This window comes from Miniopterus natalensis, chromosome 7 (assembly GCF_054644295.1).
Source record: "Miniopterus natalensis isolate mMinNat1 chromosome 7, mMinNat1.hap1, whole genome shotgun sequence".
Classification (NCBI taxonomy): domain Eukaryota; kingdom Metazoa; phylum Chordata; class Mammalia; order Chiroptera; family Miniopteridae; genus Miniopterus; species Miniopterus natalensis.
The window spans coordinates 52,257,925-52,282,891 of NC_142087.1; the positions used below are offsets into that span (position 1 = coordinate 52,257,925).

At 38.6% G+C, this 24,967-nt stretch overlaps 1 protein-coding gene across 2 annotated transcripts in view; it reads left to right on the plus strand.

Annotated features, from left to right (window-relative positions):
- Nucleotides 1-24,967, plus strand: part of MAPRE2 (microtubule associated protein RP/EB family member 2) — a 107,893-nt gene that overhangs the window by 32,908 nt on the left and 50,018 nt on the right. For both annotated transcript variants that reach the window (XM_016195951.2, XM_016195950.2), the window contains exon 2: nt 18,651-18,778. In XM_016195951.2, the coding sequence (XP_016051437.1) occupies nt 18,658-18,778 (121 nt within the window). In that variant the 5' untranslated portion in view covers nt 18,651-18,657. The remainder of the gene's footprint in view (nt 1-18,650; nt 18,779-24,967) is intronic.

The following is a 24,967-nucleotide window of genomic DNA, read 5'->3' on the forward strand; positions in this document are numbered from 1 at the left end:
TTAATTCCGGTTCCCCTCCTTTCATCTTCCCTACATCGCTCCCCACCACCTGACCCCCTATGTAGAAAAAAAAATTTTAATTCCTATTCTTTAAATAATTACACAATTATTGTTATATTAAAATTTAAACCAAAATTCCGGCAGACTCTGTTCTTTTAGCAAAATTGAGTTTCTTCTCTATGCTAAACTCCATGCTGGGCACTTAGAACACAAAGATAAATAATGCACAGCCCCTCCTTGAAAAGCCTCTAGTATGTAGGACAACAGGCAAAGAGGGAGGAATCTGAGATGGGGAGATATTCACCTCTGAGCCCAATAAAGTAATTTTGTGATTATTGTCTGATACCTGGCGGAGGCAAAATTACCACTCCTGTAATTTTCAAAAGCTTTCAGAAATGGAGCATGAAAGTAAAAACTGCGTTTGAGTGTGGGAGTCCCCTACCATGAGCTCTGTGTATGAGTTTTAGTACAGCCCTAAGGCACAATTTTGAGCATTGTAGAGTGGCCTATGTGGTGGAAAGGTTACTTCTCCTTTGCAGAGAGTCACTTGAAGGCAAGTAAAAATGCTTATCTCTTTTGGTTCCCCCAATTTTTATGGTATTTGTATTGACCATCACTAGGTTAAAAATGATTACACTGTACTAATTTTTATGTAAAAAATGAGGAAAATGAGAGTATGTGCTCATCATATTTACTTGATATGCCTGGAAAAACTGCAGGGATATAAATTAATAATGGTGGGAACTGGACAGATGGGTCCCTGTGTATCTTTTTATAGAGTCTTATTTTAACAATGGGTTTTACCTGATGAAATATATTGGGAATTATCTCAAAATATTCATGGGCTTACTAAAGTCACATGGATGATATTAAACATTTGCTTAATGCAGTTACCACTCTTAATTAAAACAATATCACAAGTCACAGATGAAATGGGCTCCTATAGCATCTGCCCTTTGAGGTTTCATACATCTTAATCCATAGTCCATATTTTGTTTCACTTTCTCCAGCGTACATTTGGATCTGCCTCCTGTGGTTTTTTGTGATGTGTCCAGCCTGCTTAGTATGCTCCATGAATCTTGTACAAACTGCAAAATAATCCTCCGTGAGGGTTCTTTTTCCATATCCTCTTTGAGTTTTTGTTTTCTTCTCATTTTTTGAGCACCTGCTGTGTGTCAGGTACTGTGTGGGGATGTAAAACAGTGAGACTTCCGGTTACCGCCATATTTTAGCCACTCTGCTGCAGTCCTCTGCCCTCCCCCAACTCTTAGCCTAACCCCCACATTATGAACAATACTGAGTAGTACCTGGCCTTCATGTGACCCCTGCGATAGTGCTAGTGTGACAGTGGCAAGGAAACAAGCCATCTGCATTCGCCATACCCCTGCTCCCAGCCTGAGTGAATCCCCGTGGAGACTGACCAATTAAGAGTCCCCAAAAGAAGAGCTTTGAATGCCTTACCCCAGCGATAGAGACCTCACCATCAATAGCCCTGACATAGCCGGCTTGTGGGGCTCTGCTAACAAGGGAGGAAACGGAAGAGGGTGACTGGTGGGTGCAGCCTGGAGGGAAGTGGGCCCAGCACATGGTGAGGGCTTCTTGGGGTGGATGTGCCAGCCCCTCGCTCCTCCTCCTCCTTGCTCCCTCTTTCTGTTTCTGGGAGTAGAGTAAATCTGTCCCTGCAACACTCGCTCTCCAGAGGGAAGGAGAGAGATGAGTCATTAGCCACCTAGGCGGGGGACTAACCACAGGAGGGAATGGAGACCTGTAAGTCTTTCCAAAATCCCTTAGTGAGGCTAGCAACACACAATAAATTGAAAAGCAGATTTGGTGTTTGGGAAGCCAATTTTTCTCTCCCTAGAACTTCTGACAGGCATATAGCATTGTCATACCACTGGCTTTAAGGTGACGGTGTGAATAACAGCGAACATGTTTCCAGCCTGTGGGATGTGTGTCACTGCTACCTCAACTCCAGTTCAAAACTTGATCTTGACTGGAAAGTTGGCCTGGACTATCCAGCACCCCTCCTTCCTACCCCACGTTAAGACCAACTGGGGTCTCAAAGTCACAGATTGCTACTTGGAGAGGCAGTGTGATATAGTGGCAAAGCTTGGGCTTTCGCTTGAGACTTTTCCAGCTGCATCCCTTTCTAACTACGTGATCTAGGGCAAAAGTTTTAGCCTTTCCAAGCCTCATTTTCTTAGTGTGCAAATGGAAATAATAGCATAACATCATAGAGTTCTTAATGAGGATTTAAATCAGATATGGAATATAAAGTATACCAAGCAGTGACTGGTAGAGCTAAATGCTTTTAAAAATATTAGCTAGTATTGTTGCTTGTAGTTTTAATCTACCCTTTTACCCTGTCTTTATATTAATCTATGACCTTTGTGTCCTCAGTACCTGGTACAATACCTGGCACGTAGTAGATGTTCACTAAAGGTCCAAGTTGAATATGGAAAAAATTCAAACAAATTATACTATAGTCTTTTCCACTCTTATCAACTTTATTTAAGAATTAATTTACATAATTGCACCCATTTAGAGTATATGATTCAGTGAGTGTTGGCAGAATATATACCCTTGAAGCCATCACTCCCAAGATTCCTGATACCCTTTGGAGTTCATAGCTCCTCTGCCCCAGGCAACCACTGCTCTGCTTTCTGTCACCATAGTCTAAATTACATTTTATATAAATGGAATCCTACAGATTGTCCTCTGTAGTGTCTGACTTCTTTTACTCAGCAGAAGGATTTTGAGATTCGTCCAGATTGGGTTGAGTACTCTGTATTGCTGAGTAGTATTTCATTGTATGGCTATACAATATTTTGTTTATCGCTCACCAGTTGAGCATTTGGGTTGTTTCCAGTTCTTAGCAATTATAAATAAAGTCTATGAATTTTCATGTACATGTCTTTGTGGGAACATATGTTTTCATTTCTCTGGGGTAAATACCTAGTAGTAGAATGATTGTATCATATTAAGTGGTATTTAACATATAATATCGTACACCAGCTATTCTTAAATAAATAAATATTTTTAAAAATTAAAAAAGGAACTTAAGATACTGCAAATAATTGCCCAAAATGGTTGTACCATTTTACATTCCTACTGGCAGAATGTGAGAGTCCAGTTGTTTCACATCCTTGGCAACACTTGATATTGTCAGTCTTAAGTTTTGGCCATCCTTACAGATGTATAGTGATATCTCATTAAGATTTTAATTTATATTTTCCTGATGGTTAATATTTGCTATCTTTTCATGTGCTTATTGACCTTTTGGGTATCTTCTGTAGTGAAATGTCTGTCCAAATCTTTTGCCCATTTTTAAAAATTAGGTGGTTTATCTTATTGTTATAAAATATATTCTGAATACTATAATATAGTCTTGACTTAGATTTTAGTGGGTATGGGTCTGTTGTTCTTGACTGGAATATAAACCCCTCAAGAGAAAGAATAGTTGTTTCTCCCTGGTCTTTGTCCACAGTGCCTTTTCTAGCAATTTCGTCCAGCTCTCAGCAAGTATATATAAAATGGTTATATTAAAATAGACTGCAAACTAATAACAGGATCATTATTTTAGCTCAGAAATAAAACCCCACTAAGCCCACTTTAAACATTTGATATGAAAGAGTTAAATTTAGGAACTAGGTTTTCTATGGGTTCTTGTTAGATAAGAGAAGCTTTTTTAATTCTGTGGAGAAGAGCCCTGTAATTATGTAGATATTCTTTTCTTTGTATTGAGTGTCCCTGTAACACTAGATCATATTTTCCATTATTAAATTTTGAGGAAAATGAGTGTAGAAATTCTTTCTTTTTTAAAGCAGCAGGGACCCATTTTCATGCTTTCTAAATCTTGCTCTTGATAATTAAAGCATTAGATGCTCTCCTTTTTTTTTAAATTCTGAGGTAAACATCCCTCGATTCTTCTTGCTCCATTCTCATTCTGTGTGATTTCACAGTTTTGTTGTTGCCAGTTTGACTCCTGACTTCTCTAAACCCCTAAGGAGAAATTGCCTTAAGTAAAATTTGGAAACTGGGAAGCTAAAGCCCAGTAAGGTCTTGCACTTACCTGAAAGGATCTACTAAGAGACCATGTGATTTTGAGAGGGTGAGAACGCTTGGCTTCCAGAATCTTTCCAGCTAAAAGCCAAATTTCTTCGCTACATATGTTTCAAAATCCAAAGAGATTAAAAAATATACGATTTCACAAATGCCCTAGGCCTAAAAATACATTTTGTGAGTGTAACTTATTTCATCTGTCATTTATTTTATTGCAAATCTTCAGACCAAATTTCAGATGAGTTCCTGCTTCCAGGATGGCAGTAATCTCTTGCTATCCCGGTTATAGAGGATTATTTTCTGTGTCCTGGTTGGGACTGAGCAGGTCACAGGCACTCAAGTGTCAGTTGAGAGTGTTGTTTTTGCTTTAATTGAGGTTGTTCCACGAAAGGAAGCCAAATACTATTGGACAGGACATCCTGTGATTCCCTTAGTTTACGATGGCCAAGGACGTGACTTTTTTTTTTTAAGATGATTACTTGCTTCCTTTCCTGTTAACAAGGACCGATGATGTCCATTGGCTTTAAGTACTCTAACTAGAACACAACTAAACCTCCCCCCAAAATCACCTGAGAATTATAGGACATGGGAAAATATCCATGTCTTTTTATGTGAGCCAACAATGATTTGGCCATTGTTAGCATTGGTTAGCAAGTGACCACTGATTCTGTTGTTTTGAAATAATAATTAACTGAAAAAGAGGAGAAATTATCAAACTAGTAGTTCTTGGAAGCAAACATGTTAACATAAAATTCTGGAATCAGGTATATTGTGGTACACCTACACAATGAAATGTAGTACAAATATTACACATGAAGAAGATATAAAAGATATTCACAATATGTTAAGAGAAACAAGCTTAGTACAAAAGTGTATATGTACTGTATTGGTTTCCTAGGGCTGCCATAACAAATGACCACAAACTAGGTGACTTGAAATTTATTCTCAGGTGTGGAGGCTAGAAGTCTGAAATGAAGGTGTTGGCAGGGCCGTGCTCCCTCCAAGGGCTATTGGGGGGCCGGATGTCATTCTTGACTTCTTCCTACTTCTGTCGGCCCTATCCGTTCCTTGGCTTGTGGCTAGCCATACCACTCCAACCTCTGCATCTGTTATCTCATGGCCTTCTTCCTGTCTCCGTGTTTCTCTGTCTCTACTGTCCTTTTTATAAGGACACAAGTCACTGGGTTTGGGGGAAGGGGGAGAGAGAGAAAGAGAGATCCCTGACCAGGGCTGAGAATCGAACCTGCAAGGCAGGTATGTGCCCTTGGCCATGAATTGAACCAGTGACCCTTCGGTATGCAGGCTGACGCTCTAACCATTGAGACACATTGGCCAGGGCTATAAACCCACTTTTATATATAAGCATGTGTGTATAAAATTCATATACCTATACCCTCCCCCACACACACACATAAAAAAAGGTTTTTAATTTTATTTTTATCTTCTGCTTTTTGTATAATGGAAATGTACTGTTTTTATATAAAAATATTTTGAGAAATAAAAAGCAGTACTTAAACATTTTCCTTTTAAAAAAGTCTTTTTTTACTAACATCCTACCGTGAGTTTATTTTCTTTGCTCATTAAACAGTTCTGAGATATTTTATCCTTAATTTAAAATAAGAATACTTAGTAGCATAGAAATACACACATCAAAATAAATATGAGTTGCTTTTTATGGTTTTGTTTATTATGCTTATTAAATTAATTATAACAATAGCTAAATTTTAAATGAAGTAAAATAGGTCTTGAGACATCGGGTCAACCAGTAATAATATCAAGTCTTTGGTTTACGTCTGGGGAGCCAAAAAAAAAGTTACAATTGTACTCAGTTCGTCAAAAAAATCCAGTTTTAAAGTCTGTAAGTCAAATTAACTCTAGGAACTTAGAAACTAGGACAGGATGGTGCTGGGACAGGACGGTGAGGCACTTTACCAAATTTTATCAAATTGGTTCAAATACTTAGTCATTTTTAACACCCAAATTAGCTCTAGAGCTAACTTCATCCACTCACCCTTTGGAAGACTTTTCTGTCTATAGTAACAGCTCTAGTTATTTAGTCAAATAGTTTATAAGGTCTTCTCATAAGTAATTTCCTTTCCCTTAATTACCCTGTGAGTGCTCATTGGTCAGCTGTTATTTTTCTGTTTTTAAGTATCCCAAGTTTAACAAAACATTCTAAATTCAGTAGAGACCACAACCCCCCCCAACAGTTGTTAAACTACAGGAGTATATTACATTGTACTTTGCTCCTGCAAGTGCTCGTACCTAGCAACTGCAGAATCAAAGGAGGAGGCTTCACTTCAAGAAACTTCTGTGCTTCTTACTCTTCCCAAACCCAAGGGTCTTACCATGTATCTGCCCTTCTGTTATCTGGGTACCTGATTCAGTTTGCACATGGCTCAATTCTTACCCACTTTTTACTCAAATGCTCAGTTTTTGCACTTCCCTTTGAGAAGCACAGTGTTATTATACTGGTGCTAGGAATGTTTTAACTTTTGACCTATAACAAGGCAGTAGATAAGATAACAGAGAGGTACTGTGAGTGTGTGTGTGTGTGTGTGTGTGTGTGTGTGTGTGTGTGTGTGTGTGTGTGTAAATTGATTTTTGTCAGGGGCTGATGAGTCTTCCTGGTGCAAAAACCTATCAGTCCCTTTATTTTTCATTATAGTAAATAATGGTAGGTGAGCCTGTTGGTTTAAAAAACATACCAAAAAAAACCCTATTCTTCTAGTCCAGCGATTTTCAACTGGTGTGCCTCAAGAATTTTTAAAATATCCAATTCCTGACTGTTTAGCTAGGGGCACTGACCTCTTTTCTCTTAGATTGTCAAAAAATGACAACAGCCAACACAGCAATAGCTGTCCAGTGTGAATGAATCAAAATTATGTCTTTTTGTTGTCAGATGGCAAACATTTTTTTGGCATGTGGCAGAATTTCAGTAATTAGTTTATGTGTGCTATGAGATGAAAAAGGTTGAAAATCACTGTTCTAACCCAAAATACAAGGAAGGCAGGACTGGTATCTGGTTGCCCAAACAAGAGTAGCGGGAAACTAGGGAAGGGGAAAGAAGGATGAACTCCATTTGGGGTGAAATTATAGGAAAATAGGGAGAAACACCCATTCTGTAGCTGAAATGAATCATTTCAGCTGGGAAAGGAAGTTTTGGGGACAGTGGCTTGGGGAACTAGTGATGAAATAGTGCTCCTAGTTTGGATAGCATTTCCCCACTGCTACACCAATTTGGCTGAACATTACTAATCTGAGCTCAGTTTTAGCTACAACCAAAATTTCCATTTCCTGTTCTCATGTTATGTAGCCATCTTGTATGTAATTTGCAGGATGCTCTCTAGGGTTGGAGTGTGGGGTGTCTTTTGATGTAGAAGCTGATCAGTACCTTGTCAACTACAGCTGATATTTAAGAAGCTGAATTTTAAATTGTTACAATTTGAAATTGGCCATTTTGTTTTTGTGTCAGAGTCTGCTGTGGAAAGAATTGAGAGTAGATGGCACCAACAGGGCTGGGGCGTATGGATGTACATTGCCCATTTTGGAGTCCAATTCACTGGAATAAATTTTAACACTAGTCTGTACTTTCCTCATCCTTTTAGCTTAATTTTATTGGTACTTTCCATTTCCATTTCAAAATGTTCTCATGAGTTTAAAAATGAATTTTACAATAATGTTAAATACAGAACTTTGGATAGGCACCAATCTCTAGGGGTGAGATACCAGGAGACTTTTTTAAAAAAGAAATAGATTTTTCTAAACACATAGTCAAGATACCAATCTGAAGTCTTTTATTAGTGTCGAAAAAAATGATAAGCAGTAATGAACATTGTATCTGTCCATTTTGACTAGAGTACCACAATAAGCAAATCGAGAGGCTTAAGTCCAAAATATGCAGCAACTGGAAATGTAAAATGTGGTGATTCCTAAAATATTAGCATGGCTTATGTGTTACAGCTGGCAGGTTTTTGAGCCAAAAATTATTCCCAGCAATAAACTGAGTAACTAGTCACCGAAATCTCTACATTTCAGGCTCTTCTTCAGGGAAACTTGTTTTAAAAAATCATCTTGGTTAAAGTAAAAATATAAAATGAGGCCTTGGTAGAAACAGAAAAGGAAAATGGTTTTTTTGAAGACCACAATTGTGTCCTCATTTGGAGTTCTTTTTTCTTCCCACTTACTTTCATGGTGTAATAACTGAGAGCAGAAAGGGGCTTGCTTGAAAGCAAGAATCCTAGAATCAACCCTAGGTTCAAATGCCAGCTCTTCCACTTAATAATTGTGACTGGGCAAGTGTCTCTGTGTCCCTTCCTCCATAATGGCATAAAAGCAGTAGGTATCACATAGCATTGTTGTAAAGACCAAATGAGAAAATGCATGTTAACTCGTTATACCCATGAAGAAAAGGAGACGCCCAAGTTTACCCAGCCAGGTTGGTGCTAGGTCTGGTACTAGAAGCCAGTGCCCCTGACTCCTAGATCAGCGCTCTCATGAAGCTGGTGAATTTTGAGTATCCATGTTGGAGACATAAAGAATGGAACATTTCTCTACTTTTTTCCCTTCTTTTAGACACAGAAGACAAAGTCTTTTAATCCACGCAATCCTGCCTTAATCTCCTCCTCACCTCACATAGCACTGGAGTCATACATTGGCAATTGCTTACATGGCATGATTTCAGGAACTCTGTATTTCCCTTCCCCACAAAACTCTTCCACACCTGCATTCATTTGCCATTTATTTATTGTGCCCACTAATGGGCCAGGCACTGCTCTATACACAGAAGCAGCAGCAGTGAACAAATATGTTCTATAAAATACCTACCGTCATAGAGCTTACATAACGTAAGGTAGTGGACAATAAACAAGATAATTACAGATTGTGTTAGTATCGCTCACAGTGTGATGTGGAAGTAACTGCAGGAGACCACTTCAGAGGGTGGGCAGGGAGCACTTGCTGAGGAGTTGACGTGTGAGCCTGACCTGAAGCATGATATGCAATCCATGGTGCCAAGTGCTGGGAACAAAGTCTTCCTTCGCATAAGGCCTTGAGCCCCAATTACCCCTAAGGATTAGCCTTGAAGCTGTCATCCTTTGTTTGGTTTTTTATAATGAGAAGGTTTAGAAAAGGTAGGTAACTGAAGATGCTAAGCACCTGAGGAGGAACCAGCACTACCAAGAGCACAGAATAGCCCAGAACCAGGAGGTGGGGAGCACTCTCAATAAAATTTGCCCACCACACAACTTCGCCCAGTGGTGGCATGTTCATTCATTGGCCACACTTCTGCTCTATTTTATGCACGCAGTTTTGGGCCTGGTGGGCTGACAACTGAGTGTGAGCGCTCTTCATGGTGGCATCAATACTCATGCCCTGAAAGGTTGACCCGGGATCATAGTGGAGGTGGGGGGAAGTTCTCAGCCTGACTGGAAATGACTTGGGGTCATGAGAGAGAGCTAAGGTCAGGGTGAGAGGGAACAGGGCCAAGCAGGGCTGGGAAAGTAAACAGAAGGCATATGGTCAAGGAGTAGATGTACTGGGAGCCAAGTTGTGGGGGGAGCACTGAACAAAGTTGGTGCCTGAGGAGACCAGCCAAGCCCTGTGGCATGGGAATGAGCTCTGGGTCATTTAAATTATTTTCAGAGCATGGATACCAAGCCACCCACTGTTTGAAACAGATGGACATTTAGGCAAATATAATCAGCTATAATCTGCTGCATTTCTGACCATATGAAGAAACGTATGCCCATTTTGTGTGTATTTGTGTGTTTACTGCCTTAGCCTTTTACTCTTTACACACAACTGAGTTTTGTTCATATCAATGAACATTATGAATGCCACAAAGAACTTTTTTAGAATTCCAAAATTTCTTCATTCCTTGGATAAGAGCCAAGTTTCCAAGTCATTTCAGGGTCATAGCTATTGATTTGTTGATTCTGAGTTTAAAAAAGCCAAAACCTATATATGCTGTTTTGAAGGTTGCATTTATGTTACTCTTACTTACAGTATTGTCAGTGGTAAAGTTACAGAGCCACTTACTGACTGAATAGTCTCTGATGGGTTAGGACAGGTAATGTTAAAGCTATTAAAATGGAGGTAGATTTTCAAGGCTAGTTATAGAATCTCCTTTTATGGGCAGTTAGAGAAATCTGTGTGTTTTAATCGTACTCCATTTTTAAAAAACAGTACTTGGAATACTTGATAATATGGCAAGGAAGAGCTTCTCCTCTCTGTTTTAAAGAGTAACAGTTTGTGGCAAAAGAGATGGGCATCCTGAAGAAGAGTATTATTTCCTGTTCATTCTCTCTGGAGGTGGCAGTTATTTGCTGGAGTTAGGACTTCGGATCGTCAGACTTAAGTGGCACCTTGTGCCCTATTAAAAGCATTAACATTAAGCAGTGAATATTAATGAAGAGTACACTAATAATTGCAATGGTAGGCCACCTAGTAAAGCCTGGAATAATGAGCAGGCAACTCTGCCCTTTGATAAAAACTCATGTTACTCATGTTTTATCCAGTGTTTCTCAAAGCAGCTTAGTATTAAAGTTCTTTACGTTGGTTTTCTTCACTAGTCTAAATTGTGAATAGCCTACTTTTGAGTAAAAGATAGTATTATTTGCACATCTGTTTTAATGAAATATATGTGCTTTATAACCGCGGGCATGTAGTGATGTTTCTCCGCTGTCCTTGTCTGAAGTGATCACTGCACTGCTCCCCTGGGAGGCCCTTCTGCTTGCTGTGCCAGCTCTCTAGCGAGGGTCGTGCCTGGAGGAGTTAGTCTTGCGTTGTCTGTCTAATCCTATAACGGAGTCACAGAGCCCTGTAAAAATAAACCAGATGCACATCTGCCCAGGGTGACTTAAGTGTGTTCTTACTACCTGAAGACAACAAATGATCTCTTAAATTCCCATCCCAGCCGTAGAACTCATGCATGCATCAGTTTTCCTACAAGTTCAACGGAAGCCTTAATATCCAATTTTAAGTGAAATTCAATACAGTTTCTGTAATATCTGTTCAGGGAGATTTCGTCTTGTCTAGGTTTGTCTTTCGAAGGTACCGTCTTTGACTCCCACTTCACTCCATCCTGATTTCCCTCCTCACCAAATACTGTCTCCCTGCCCCCACATTTCAGGTCATCAATAAAGAGAAAGTGATGAATTGAGAATTATCTGGAGATAGTCTTTCCTTGGTGAAATGTTTAAATCCTACCCCTGGCGGTATTGAATCTAGAGAATGAATTATGCACAGCTGAAAAGCAAGGAAGTTTCTGGTTCAGGGGACACATTGACACGTCGATCCCTACTGATGCCCAGTTCATTATTAGGGACAGCCACGGGAGATTTCACATCAGCCTTTTGTTAGGAGGGAGCCAGAAAGGAGGCACTAGGGCGGAATCTATTTGTGTTGTTACAGGCTTTTCAGAGGAAAATTCACACATTTCAGTGAATGTCTGTGTGGGACTGAATCTCTTTACCACCACTACCATCCCCAGGTTGATGGCATATATTCTAGTGCAGAACTGGTCTTTGAGAACAAATTTTGGGATTTCTTCCTTTGGCTCAGTGTTTTATCTGTGGATATAAATGTAAAATTTTTCTTTAAAATATTTGCAGGTTACTTTAGAAAGATGTCACTTGTAAGAGAGGAAATATTATATCAATGATTGGCTAAATCTTTTTTTAAATTCCTCATCATAATATTTGTGAATACTTAAAAGTGTTTGCAGAATGGCTGTTTTTTGTTAGAATCACAAAATTCTGCCTAAACAGCTGTGTTTATGAGTGTGTTTTAAATAATGCATCTCCCTGGCATACAGGAACAGGCCAACCTTGAGGATCCTAAAAACTTAAATCAGAGATCACCCTGTGAGATGGGAATTAAAGGTGAGATCTTAACCTGGACCAAGTGTAAATTCAGTGATTGGTAAAGAAAGGTGGCTTCTGAGACACTTTAAAAGGACCTCTGACACCTCATGTCAGCAGGACATGGCCTCCTATGAAGCACTGATATCTTTAAACATTACTTAAGAAACAATTTGGGTTATAGATTATTATAAGGGTTCCAGAAATCCTTATGTGCCCAACTCAAGAAATAATTTTTCAGTCTGTTCATGTTTTCATTTATGTGAAACTGGGTGAAAGGTGGATTACTTCTCCTAGTGATAGTGGAACATTTTGGAAATAGAAATTGTTACAAGAGAGAAGAAAGACAGTCATCCCTATAGGCATAGTTTTGTCAGTTGTCAGTGTAAGATGTGTTAACGGAGTATGTTGGCATGGAATAGGTGGAATTTTCAGAATATTTTATATTGAAGGTGAAATTTCCAGTTACATATAGATTCCTTTAGGGAGTAACATAAGGAAGGTAACTCATGTCAGGAAGGGCTTTTAAAGGTTCAGCTTCAAAATGGGTTTGGGGTAAATCTAAGCCAAATGGAGCTTCCTTACAGGCAGTAGTCAACCACTTACGGAGGGCTGTTCTTCTGCAGATGGCCGTGTCTAAACTTGGGAAGCCTGGCAAACTCAGATGTTAGTTGTGAGAAAAAAAATCAAAATCAAAATAAGTTCCACATGCCTCATTCCCAAAATTAATTTCTCTAACCCATCTTCTTACATCCACACACGCAAAAGAAGCGCAGAGCCAGGATGCCGGGACACCTGGCCTATCGTGAGCCTTGCCGAAAAATCAGTTTTCCTCCAAAAGGAGTGATCAAAATGTGAAGGGAGGAAATGAGGAAAATTGGCCTCCTCCCCCACCTCAAACACACACACACACACACACACACACACACAGAAAGTATGGCTGATCTATTTGGAAGGGTTAGGGTGAGGCAGAGACAAAATTAATTACCTAAATTCATTTAATGTCGCACATAATGCTAGCTATGACATTTTATATATTTGTCAAATTTTGAAGAGACCCTCTTCCAGAATAGTTCATAAACATTGCCAAATCTGTTCTTGGAAAAATTGTAGAATATTTTGTCATTGGTTTGAGGCCCATGAATGGTAAGGTGGTAGAATTCATATTTTTTTTTCCACAGTTCAGGGCTTATCTGGTAGCCTTTACCCAAGCTTTGCTCGGTACGTTAACTCTGGTCTCACCGAGTCCCATAAAACTCCTTCTGTTCCAGTAGGCTGACGTGCCGTTTCTAACCGGCATGGCCAGGTAACTGCTGCGCAGCTTAAACTTGCCGTACCTCTCTCCTCACCACCACCACCAACTGCTGGATGCAGGGCAGAATCAACGGGCCCTCAGGCTGAGGTGGTTCTTTTTCTGAAGTCACGTGGGTCAGTGGTCACTATCCACAGACAAGCCTGAACAGTCACTTTGCCTGCGGGAGGTATGAAGGGGTTTTTGTTTTCCTGTGTTTTTTTTCTCCTGTTTGCAAAAGATATATATATACACGTGTGTGTGTGTGTGTGTGTGTGTGTATATTGCCTATTTTTCAGAAAGGCATTTAAACAGTCACAAAACCAGTGTATAAATGTATTGTGATTATTGGTTTATTTTCAAGTAAGAACAATGGGTGCAAATTCATTTTAAAATGAAATTTAAATGCCGTATCAAATATAGTGACCCTTAGCGGACGTTGGTGGTGTAGTGGTGAGCATAGCTGCCTTCCAAATATAGTGACCCACAGACCATAATGCTAGGAAATAATCCCTCATCTACTGTCAGTGCTACGGTACTGACCAGGTTTTAAACACATAAGTGACCTGGTTAAGAATCTGACTAAATGCCACAAATTGTAGGACAGTGCTTCGACTTCCTTCTTTTTTTTTGCAAGGATGGCACAGAGAGAAATGATTATGTCCCAGGGACCAGATGGCAGGTTCATCTAAGAATAAGTTGTTTCCATGTAAAAGACGTGCTGAAGATCCACAGGGGAGGATGAGCCCTGCATGGTGCATTGGCTCTTTATTCTGTAACATTTGATATTACTTGCCCATTCTTAACCATTTATTTTTCTTGACTGAATTTTTGGAAATTACTCAATAAATTTTAAAAAATTAATATTTTGAATCATTTTAATTCTTACCTTCAATAGCACTGGGAAAACATGTTTGTCAAGAAATAATATAATTCCTGACCTGCTTCCTGCACAGGATTCTTTCAAGGATCAAAATGGGAGCATGGAATCACTTTAATTCTGAAATGATAGAGAAAGTACTTGTTGTTATCCACACATTTCTGAAGAATAAGCAGAGGCAGGTACTTTTACCTTTATACTATAAGATGGATTGACACCCATGAAATTATAATGAAATCTTGGGATTTTAGAGGGTGTCCACAGAAAAGCTAAGACTGTTAAGTCCTCTTTCCTCAGCCCCGAGTTCAATATTTGGACAAATATAAATCTTTTTATGTGAACTGTTTAGACACCTGGATAACTTAGGTTTGAGTATCTGGGAGAAGCACCTGCAGAAAAAGTGGGAGCTGAAGGAAATGAAAACAGATTGGATGACAGAACAGTAAGAAAATTCTTTTTCCACTTTGGCTGCCTCCTGACTTAGTGGAGGTGAGGAAGAGCCTTCCCCTTCTGTGGAGAGAGAATCTGGACCCAGAGCTCTCACCCCAAATTAGAAGGCATTGCGCATTTGGATGGGGAGCTGATTAACAAAGGGTGCGAGAGACCACCATAAAGTGAAGTGAATTTAGAAGTATTTTGGTGAAATTTGGAGGAAGAAGATGATAGATCATGAGAATATTCTGATCAGCCTGGATGGTAATGAGATATTAACTATATTGATTCATTGCTATTAATTGGAAGTAGGTGTGGAAATCTACTTAATGTGGTGTTTTATTTTAGAAAATATTCCTATTCACCCTTACTCATGGTCTGTCCTCTATCCTAGTTTTCCCACTGGTCCCGTAGCACATGGTTGCTCTGACTACCCGGTTTCTGGGGACTGCAGCTCATTAGAGAGGGGATATGGTAGAAGTTAGAGTGGTGAGCCTAGTAACTATTATCCGGTGAAAACTGGAGTTTTTCTAAAACAAAAATCAGCTGCTGTTTCATTGTTTATCTGGTCATAGTAATGAGCTCCTCGAAGGCAGATAGTGCTTTACTGGTCTTTGTGAGCTGCGCCTATTTAGATATGGAATGATTGTTGTCCTTAGGTGAACATTATCAGACAAGACCTGGAGGAGAGTGATTCATTGACAGAACCTGCAGCAAATGACCTGCTTCCTTGTTCTCATGGGTCTCTTTTTAAAAGCTAGCCTGACTCTTCTACCTGTCCCTTTTTTTTCTGGTCCGTTTCTTTCTGTTAGGTAACCACAGAACATTTTTACTCACTTGTAGACGGCCTAACTTTCTTTTTTTTTTTGGTTTAAAATATTACAGATGTCCCTTTTTCTCCCCAATGACCCATTCCACCCCACCCCCGCCCCCTCCCCAGTCCCTCTCCCCACCATTGTCCATGCCCTTGGGTTGTGCATATATGCATATAAATTCTTTAGTTACTCTCTCCCCCTCCACCCACCTGCCCTCCTCCATCCCTCTGACATTCGTCAGTCTCATCTATGCTTCCATGTCATTGAATCTATTCTGTTCATCAGTTTATTAAGTTCTTTAGATTCCACGTATAGGCGAGATCATGTGATATTTGTCTTTCGCTGCCTGGCTTATTTCACTTAGCATAATATTCTTAAGGTTAGATGGCCTAACTTTTAAAACAAGAGATCGATTGTCTCTCTTCAGCATTGTGTTTAGTTTTGTTTTTAAATCATCTGGAGCAAAAATTTCATCCCAGTTTGGTTTGTTGCCACCTAGCACAATTCTGGGCCTCGGTGCCTCATCCTCCAACGATACATTGCCTGGTAATACAAAAGCTTTTCAGTGCTGCCTGAAGAGGAACCCATTAGGAAAGTATGTCAACTGCCCAAAGTTATGCCAGTATATGAAAATTACATCAAATGTCCAAAATATTTTAAATGTTGAATTATTTATTTTAAGGATTTGTATAAATTTACATAGTTGGTTAAAAATTTGAATGGATATTAAAAGTCAATGGTTTTGTATAGTAAGTGATAGACTAAAGAAAAAAGTGGAAGGTATTAACTAAAAAATAAATAGCCTTTGATAATGTTGTAGAAAAGCAGTAATTATGGTCACATTATCTGGGATGCCAGTGCCGTGAGTTTTTCCACATCTTCAGGGAAAGAGAATTTAGAGATGAGGGTGCTTTTAAGGATGGATGGATATTTATTTTTACATTTATTTATAAGTAAATCTGCATTTAGCACTTTAAGTAAAAAGCAGATTTTTATTGCTTTCCTTAGAGTTAATAAGAACTCCAAACATACTGTTTCATAAATCTGTAGATTTTCATGTAAAAACCTATAAAACAATATATATTTTTCTGTCATATATAGTGATGCTTAAAAACATTACTTATCTCTGAATACCATGTGTGACTAAAAGGAATAAGGAGCCTTTAGAGAAATGACTGGTTTTAGGTTAGAGGCAGGAAATGTACAATTTGAGCCTAGAACACTTTGTCATACCAGAAAGCAAAGGAAGTTATCGAAGACCTACCTCCAGGACCTTGTCAAAACAACTCAGAAGCCATCTTGAGTAAGCCCTCTGCAAGCTTATATCAATAGAATATAAACTGCAGTGGATTGAAGCATATCAAATATGTTTTGATCCATGAGTTCATAATTACACTTTAAAAATAAAACGCCATTTGTCATGCTTGAAAAATATTATGGGACTTCCTCTTTGTTTTGAAAACTGGTAAGTAAAGGGAAAGTATCAGGCAGGCATCTTTTTCTGCCTTTCTTGCATGATTGGTACCATAGAGGGACATTTCTCTTTATAGAATGATTCCAGTTACTAGTCTATTATTTATTCTTGATTTATCACTTTGAAGTCTCTAAAAAATTGTTAGGTGTAGGCAAGTGCCACCAATGGCTAACAAATCACAGAAGGAGTCAATCAGACAGAATGTGCCTCCTGCTAGAAGTTCAAACACTGCATGAAGTAGTCTTGCTTTCCCACCCCTGACTTAGAACTTAAATCAGATCAAGCCTTTAGACCAAATTACCAGTGTATAAAATACAAGGGGCATGATCACATTGTAAGGTATAAAAATGTTGAATCACTGTATTGTACACCTGAAACTAATATAACTAATGTAATATTGTATACCAACTATAAATTTTTTTAAAGAGTTTTTAAAAAAAAAGAATACAAGGGACAGAGGAATATGTTAAATCACGCCAATGGGGTGCAGTGAGCAAAACCCGCTTTGTGGAAACTCTAAGACCACCAACTCAGTTCCTCCAACAACAGTAAGAAAAAAATGCAAAGGCAGTATTAGAAATGGAGAAGAAACCTATAAAGAAAGAAACCTAAAGTACATACCAAAGAATCACAATATATGAACCTTATTTGAATCCAGAATCAAACCAACTGAAATAAAATTAGAAGATATTATAACACATGTTTGTTGATATTAAGAAACCTTGTATTTTTAGGTGTGATAATACTATTATGGTTTGGGGTTTTTTAATGTTTTTATCTTTTAGAGATGTACTGAAGTATTAATAGGTAAAATTACGTGATGCTTGGCATTTACTTCAAAATAATCTGGCTTGGAGGATTGGGGTCAGGGAATGTTGATGGAAGTATAGATGGAACGAGATTGGCCAAGTATTGATAAGTGTCAAAGCCAAGAAGTAAACACAACTTATTTGTTGTTCTGTTCTCTCTCCTTTTGCATGTTCCAAAAATTTTCCAAAATAAAATCACGTGCACATACACACGGTGATGTTTATATTATTTACATGATATATGGTATGATATATATACCATAGAGTGGTGTTGGGGGGAGTAGGAGGGTAGGAGAAGATATCAGGAACAGAATATATAAACCCTTATAAAGCATGTTGGGAACTTTGGATTTCTACTCTGAGATGAGCAGCTGTTGGAGGGTTTTGAACTAACGAGAGAGCTGACCTATGCCAATAAGAACACTGTGCCTGTTGTGATGAGACTAGGCAGTGGAGGTGAGGGGACGAGCTAGGAGAGCATGAGACTGTTGCAAAACGCCAGGTGAGAATTGACGGAAGTTTGGATCAGGGCGGCAGCCTCTGAAAATACTTTGAAGGTGGAGCCAGTAGGATTTGTTGGGGGACTGGATGTAGTGTGAGGGGAAGGGAGGAGGCAAGAATGATAGTGTTTTTAGATGAGCAGATGGCTGTTGGCAAGTAGTGAAAGTACTATGCAATAATGTATGAAGCTAGTTAGTCTGGTGTGCACTGTTACAGACCTGATAACTTTTTAATACCACACATAGACGTATATTGAGACTCTAATAAGGATAAATTAGGAATCTAAGAAACTGAAGAACATTTGAGTCCAGTTGAGGGAGATGTGAAATGATAATTATGACAATCTATGAAATTTATTATCACAGCAAATGTGTAGAATAGAAAAAGAAAAGAAAGGGCTTAGCCAAAGTAGGACTTTTACATCCCTTAGAGTTCTGTCTGGGACGTCCACCTTCAGTAAGTGTCTCTGTGTCTGAGTTAATTTTTCCCTCATAGGCAAATAAACTTGTTTGTTTTTTTCCTAGTTGGGGAATGGCGGTCAATGTGTATTCTACCTCGATAACCCAAGAGACTATGAGCAGACATGACATCATTGCATGGGTTAATGACATAGTATCTTTAAACTACACAAAAGTGGAACAGCTTTGTTCAGGTAAGAGATTATCTTAAGTATTTACCTAAATGTTTACTGTCTGCCATGTGGAATGTGATTTTATGAACCACAGATGATATATTTGGGGTAGGAAAATTATATATTAGTATCGATATATAACTAACGGGGGAAACTCAGGTATAACTAAAGAATGTATGGGGGAAATCTTCACGAGTATCTAACATAGAGCCCTCTTGATGAATGATTTGAACAGTCTGGCGTGAGCTCTGTAATGACTTCTAACTGGTCTTCCAGCTCTTTCTCTAGCATTCCTTCAGCCACCACACTGCTCTTGCTAAAATATAGATTGGGTCTTGCAACTCTCTCATCCTTAAAAGCCTTCAGGGCTCCACGTTGTCTTCCCATAGGATAAAATTCAAACTCTTTTACGTGGCTAATAAGGTCCTTTCTGTTCCCCTCAATGTCATTGTCTACATCTCTCTTCCCTGTGCCTCAGCTCTGCAAAATACTCTTTGTTTGCTAAAGACTCCTTCCCTTTTTCATCCCATAGTTTTTCCACGCTCCCTTTGCTGAGGTATTTCTCCTTCCTTTCATTTATGGTAAAATCCCTTTCACACTTTAAAGTCTGAGTCAGTCATCGCTCCCTCTGTGAAGGGTCCCCTGAAACACTGCCTACTCTTCCAGAATAATGCCAGGAACAACCCCTGCTGCATCTCACTCAACTTCAGTTCGTCACTCGATCAAATTTTCACTGTGCTGTTCTTGCTGTGCATTCTGGAGCTTTCATATTTTATATTTAATTTGCTCAAAAACACACACATTAGAACAAGTTTCTCTGTTATTAGCAATCTTCTTGTAAATAGCACATACCACTTTGTATTGTAATTAATGTGTATCTTACCCACTTACCCACAAAGTGAGTGTATGTACATGTGGATAAGGGGAATGGGGTTGGTTATCAAGAAAAAAACACAGGAAGGAAGAGGGTAAGGAAAAGAGTCATAGAGAAAATTCCCAGTCATGGTTCTTAAATGTTGAAAGAATCCATGAGGAGTTTCGTATGTAGTACACTTGGAGAGTTTTTGCTAGCACATGAGAGCCAATCAGAGGTGTGTGTTTTTTATAAATAAAATTTTATGAGTAATATATATAATTTCTTTGCAGACGTTTCAAATTTCTCAAGCCAAATTCACCAAAATTTTAAGCAGCACTTGTGAAGAATTCTTAAACAATATTTGTGCAGTTGTCTTAAAGTAAGCCTCGGCCTGCATTTTGCAACCATTCGACATTGCTATCAGGCAGGTGTGGCTTGATGAAACCTGCAGAAACAATTTTTATCACTACTAAACAGATAATTTCCATTGGGCTAACTCACTGGCTACCAAAGATTACAAGATAGATGGTTCATAAGAATAAAGTTTAGATTTAAAGGTTCCTTTATGCTTTGAAACGTGTTTTTGCTGGAAAAAAAAGTTTGTTTATTTTAGGCAATAGTTTCTTCAAAGTATAACCTTCAAAGTTTAAAAGTTATGCATTTATAACCTCCTGGGAGCTGCTTGAAAATGCAGGTTCTTAAGCTCCTTGACCTTCTAAATCGATATCTCCTGGTGTGAAGCCCACAATCTGCATCATAACAAACCCCCCAAGCACTTTGTGCTGCCGCCAAGAGCTTGCAGTGCATTTTTGAGAAAACCAAAAGCACTAAAACTGTAGTTAAATTACTCAAAACCCTATCTGACAGTTTCCTTATTCATAATTTAGTCTTTGACTTTTCTCTTGCCTTCAGCGGTGGCATTTAGCAAGAGAATGCTATCTCTCTACTTATTTATTTATGAATTTATTTATTTATACCTCTCATTGTTCTAGAAGATATTTAAGGCAGCTAGGACAGTGCTGTTAGAATGAGAAAAAAAAAAACATTGTTAAGTGATTTATACCCTTGTTATACTTCTGAATAGTCAAAGTCCTTGGATAATACATTTTCTTCAACTTTTATTTTAATTTCTTTAAATTGAAATGTGTGCACTTTTATTTTAGTAGTACACTGTGGGAAAGCATACACGAAATACCTTCACATATTTAAACTGATTTTTTTTCTTGTTCCATGCAATTATTTCTTACTCTCTTACCTAAAGACATAGGCTCTAATTCTGGCAGCCCCCCTTTGGTGTTTTTCTTTTTTCCTATTTGCATTATTTTCTATTTCATTCCTTATTTCCAGCTAAGAGGTCTCTGTCTAGCTAATATTAAACTAATATTAAACTAATTCAGTTTTTCTTTAGCTTATAAGCTGAAATACTGTTTCACGTTTGTGTTCTATTTTCTTCAAAATGTTCTGCCTTTATAATAAATAATATCTCGTGTTTTTAATGTGAGCATTTTAAAACTCTGAAGGAAAAATGGTGTGAGAAGGTATGACAGAAATACATTGCAGTAAATTGTAAAACAATGACTCACTCTTATCTCCTGTTATTTTATCCCAAGGACATTAAATCCGGGTCATATAATCATATATGTATTTGGTTTGCATTCAGTTTCATTTCTTAGGAAGAGCAAGTTCAAGAAAAAAAAAAAAAAAGGACTGTATGAACGTAGAGCAGAATATTAGTGGATGTGTTTGAAAATGAGTAATATTTGTAGGTTTCCCATGGTGGAAGGGGGTTCAAGTCACATGAAATATTTTTGAGCAAAACCAATCTGATATTTTATGTTTTAGTTTAATTGTTTATAAGATTTATAGGGCTTTTGGCAGAGTGAGATGTTTTGTTTTTACTTTAGTACCAGCTCCAACCAGTTTGCTAGATATTTTATAAGGTATTCAAGAGGGAGACTGGGCAGCTAGGTGCTAAAAATCCCCTAAAAGCAGCTCTTGCAAGTTGAGATGCCCTTTTTTTTTTTTTTTTTTTTGGAGGTGACAGAAAAGAGTGGTTTATAGGGAGAGGAAGAACAAAAATGGGGACAGAGAGTGTGAGGGGAGTAGAAGAAACATACCATTTCCTTTTCCATCTCACCCCTCATCTCTGCCCTAGCAAGCTTTTTTCCAATGGCAATTCTCTGCATCCTAGTCCTGTCCCCTAGGCTGGGCTTCTAAGCAGCAGAGCCACTGGGCCCACTGCTAGGTCAGTGTCGCACGTGGCCAGCTGAGCCCCTGCCTGGTGATGCACCACACCTCGGAAGGCTGGCGGGGACCTCCCTTGCCCTCTGCGGCCTCTCCTCCCTCCTCCCCGCACACCGCAGCCTTGCAGGCAGCTGACTCCCTACACGGGATACAACGCACATGCAGGCGGGCACTGCCTGGATGGTCACTACGCTGGTTTACAGCTCAGTTATTTTCCTAGCATTTCAATAAAATGTAATTTGAATTAAACCATTTTTTAGATAGAAAGTTAGGTATTTTCTTGACTATTGTAAAAAAAAAAAAAAAAAAAAGACAGGAAAAGGATCAGGATTTGATTCAATTTCAACTTATGCCTCTCCTAATTGTTTCAAGCTTTGTCTTGGATCGAATTTCCGGGATTTTCTTCTCCCAGAAAAACTTCTGAATCCCTCTGATCATATTGTAGTCATCGTAGTTTCATTTACAGTTCTGGTCCTTGATGGCTTCCCGGAGGGTCTAGGCTTTACAGTAATGCTGGAAGATTCACAAAGGTGTGGCCGTCAGCCATGCCCAGGACTTGTAGGGCAGGTGCTCTGGGCCCAGCTCAGCATTCTCTGTGGCCATTTTTGATTGCAGTCCAAGCTTGTTAAATAGGTTGATCCCACCTTCAGGTGGTGTCCCCTATGCTTTTTTCTTCTGTCTGCAGAGACCTCTGTCAGGAGGACAGGTTAGTGATGAAATCAGCACAGAGTCTAAATTTAGTAGACCTTCTCTCCTTGGCTCTCTTGAACTGAAACCAAGTAAGGATATTTCATCAGCATCTGTAAGCTCAAGAGCTTACCTACTCAGCTTTATAAAATCATACACTGTTATTTGCTACAAGAAAGTTAAGTCACCTTGGATTGTGTTGCTATTGTTAGAGATGTAATTGTATTGTAATGGAATGTTATTTGTTTGGCAATGTATTATGTAGAGAGGTGTGTTTTTAGTTTTTGGCTGATAGCTTTTCTCGAATTTTAAAATAAGTTTACTTGGTCTCAGCATACCAACTAATTGCAGAGCAAGGGGGCAAAAAGCGAGTTGGACAGTGGGGGCAGGGAGAGGTCCAGAGTCAGGTTCAATTATTGTAGTTGCCAGTGGCTCAACTGATGTGCTGGTTAAAAGGGAGTTTATTTTTTTAGCAGAATGTAGAATATAGTAACTTTTCCTCCTAAACTGTTACATATATCTTGATACTTTGTTGCTAAAAATAAACAAATTGGTGTTTTTGTTGGGGTTTTTTGTTTGTTTGTTCTGCGTTTTGTAGTGCTAAGTACCATTGGAGAAAATCGTGTATGCATTCAACCTCATTTATCAAACTGTCATTGTAAGTTTTTTACATATATATGGATGATATATCTTTGAAAGCAGTCAGTCACATCTTCATCTTTCTCATTTCTGTATTCAGTTGTGATAATTTAGTTTTATTTAACACACATATTTTGACACCTTTGAGGTAGGCATTGGGGACTCAAATAAGACTGGCCATTATCCTCTAAGAGCTTAACACAGCAGTATACTGCCCTACAAAAGATTAGAGACCACCCTGTGGTAAGTGCTATTTTGCAAGAACTTTGAGCCTACAAAGGAGGAAAGGGGGTGGGGACATAGGGAACCTGTGGAAAAGACCTTCATTCAGATTTTTGGGAAGTGCCTGGGTCCTGCCTGCATGGCTTAGAATGGCCATAGTTAGAGAAACACCTCAGAAATCCTCCCTCTTGAGTCAGATGGGATGATAGTACTTAGGATAGCATGTGCTTTATTAGGTACAGCCCTTAAATGCCTGAAGCCTGTTGTCTTCTCTAAGAGAAATGTAAGGAGTTTTTCCTGATGATCTCATCGTATGAGTATGTGAAAATCGTTTTTACTCTATTTGAAGCAACTATGCATACATGTGGGATATTCTCAGGAAACTATAGAATTTCTCATTTCTTTGGGGGAAACGCAGCAAATGAGAACTTGTTATTAGAAGCTTAAAACTAGTAATTGTCTTTGAGAATTCTCAATAAGATCACAAAAATTTAATAATTGTAGGAATTTCTACAAAGCAATACTAGACTTTCATCGCTTATTATTTTCCCTTAACTGGGAAAATTCTCAGTCTTCAGGGTTCTTGGTAAGTATCTTGCTAATTTACAAACTCTCTATCATGCAGTTCCTTGGGTTCAGGGTTTTTTTTTCTTCTAATCCATTATAATAAGACTCTGCTGAGTTTTACCTGCTCAAAAACCATGAATGGTTTGTGGTTTCAAGTCTAGAAATGAGAACTGTTTTGTCCCATGGGCAGGTCATCAATACAAGTATAGGGTGGGTCTAGGTAATGAGGGTAATACTGATGAGAATGTAGGGCTTAGAACAGTGAATGAACCTCTGAAACCCTAGCATCAACTCCATCAGCGTTTCTCCCTGAACCCTGACTCCATGGCCCCAGGGAGCTCTGTGAAGGGTGTGGGAAACAGGGCTGGAGCCCACGGACATGGTGTAGTTAAGACTCACTTGTAATTCATAATTCTAATTTCAGAAACCTTTAGAGTCCCTTCTCTTCTGATTTTGTCTTTGTTTTATAAGGTGCTTACTTTTAAAGCATATGATGATGTTTATTTTGAAGTCATTCACCAAGTCTATAAAAACCAGTATCATAACAAGAAAAAAAATGTTTCAACATACTGAAAGTTATTTTTATTTTTCTAAAGATGTCAGTTACATGATGGATATGTTCCCAGTAAAACATTATTTTACATTTGTATTGCTATTTTTCTTTCCCTTTTTTCCTTTTCAGTTTTAATCTAAAGACTTTAACAGGAGTATAAGAGTAGGGAGAAACAGTCATTTCCTTTCATAAATGAATTTGTGATTACTTAAGCACCTCATATGTTTATCTGGGGAAAGAGTTAAGAACTGGAGAAACCCTCAAATGTTTTTCAGTAGATAAACCGGAGGATCTTTGGAATGTGTTCATACCCTTTCTTTATTAGTGGGAGGCCAAGGATCTCGTTTTGTCCTTTGGTTCTTTGCCCTCTGAATCTAAAACATGAAATTTGGAAATTCACATTTCATATCTGAAACAATTCTATTCAATACTATTTTTTTAA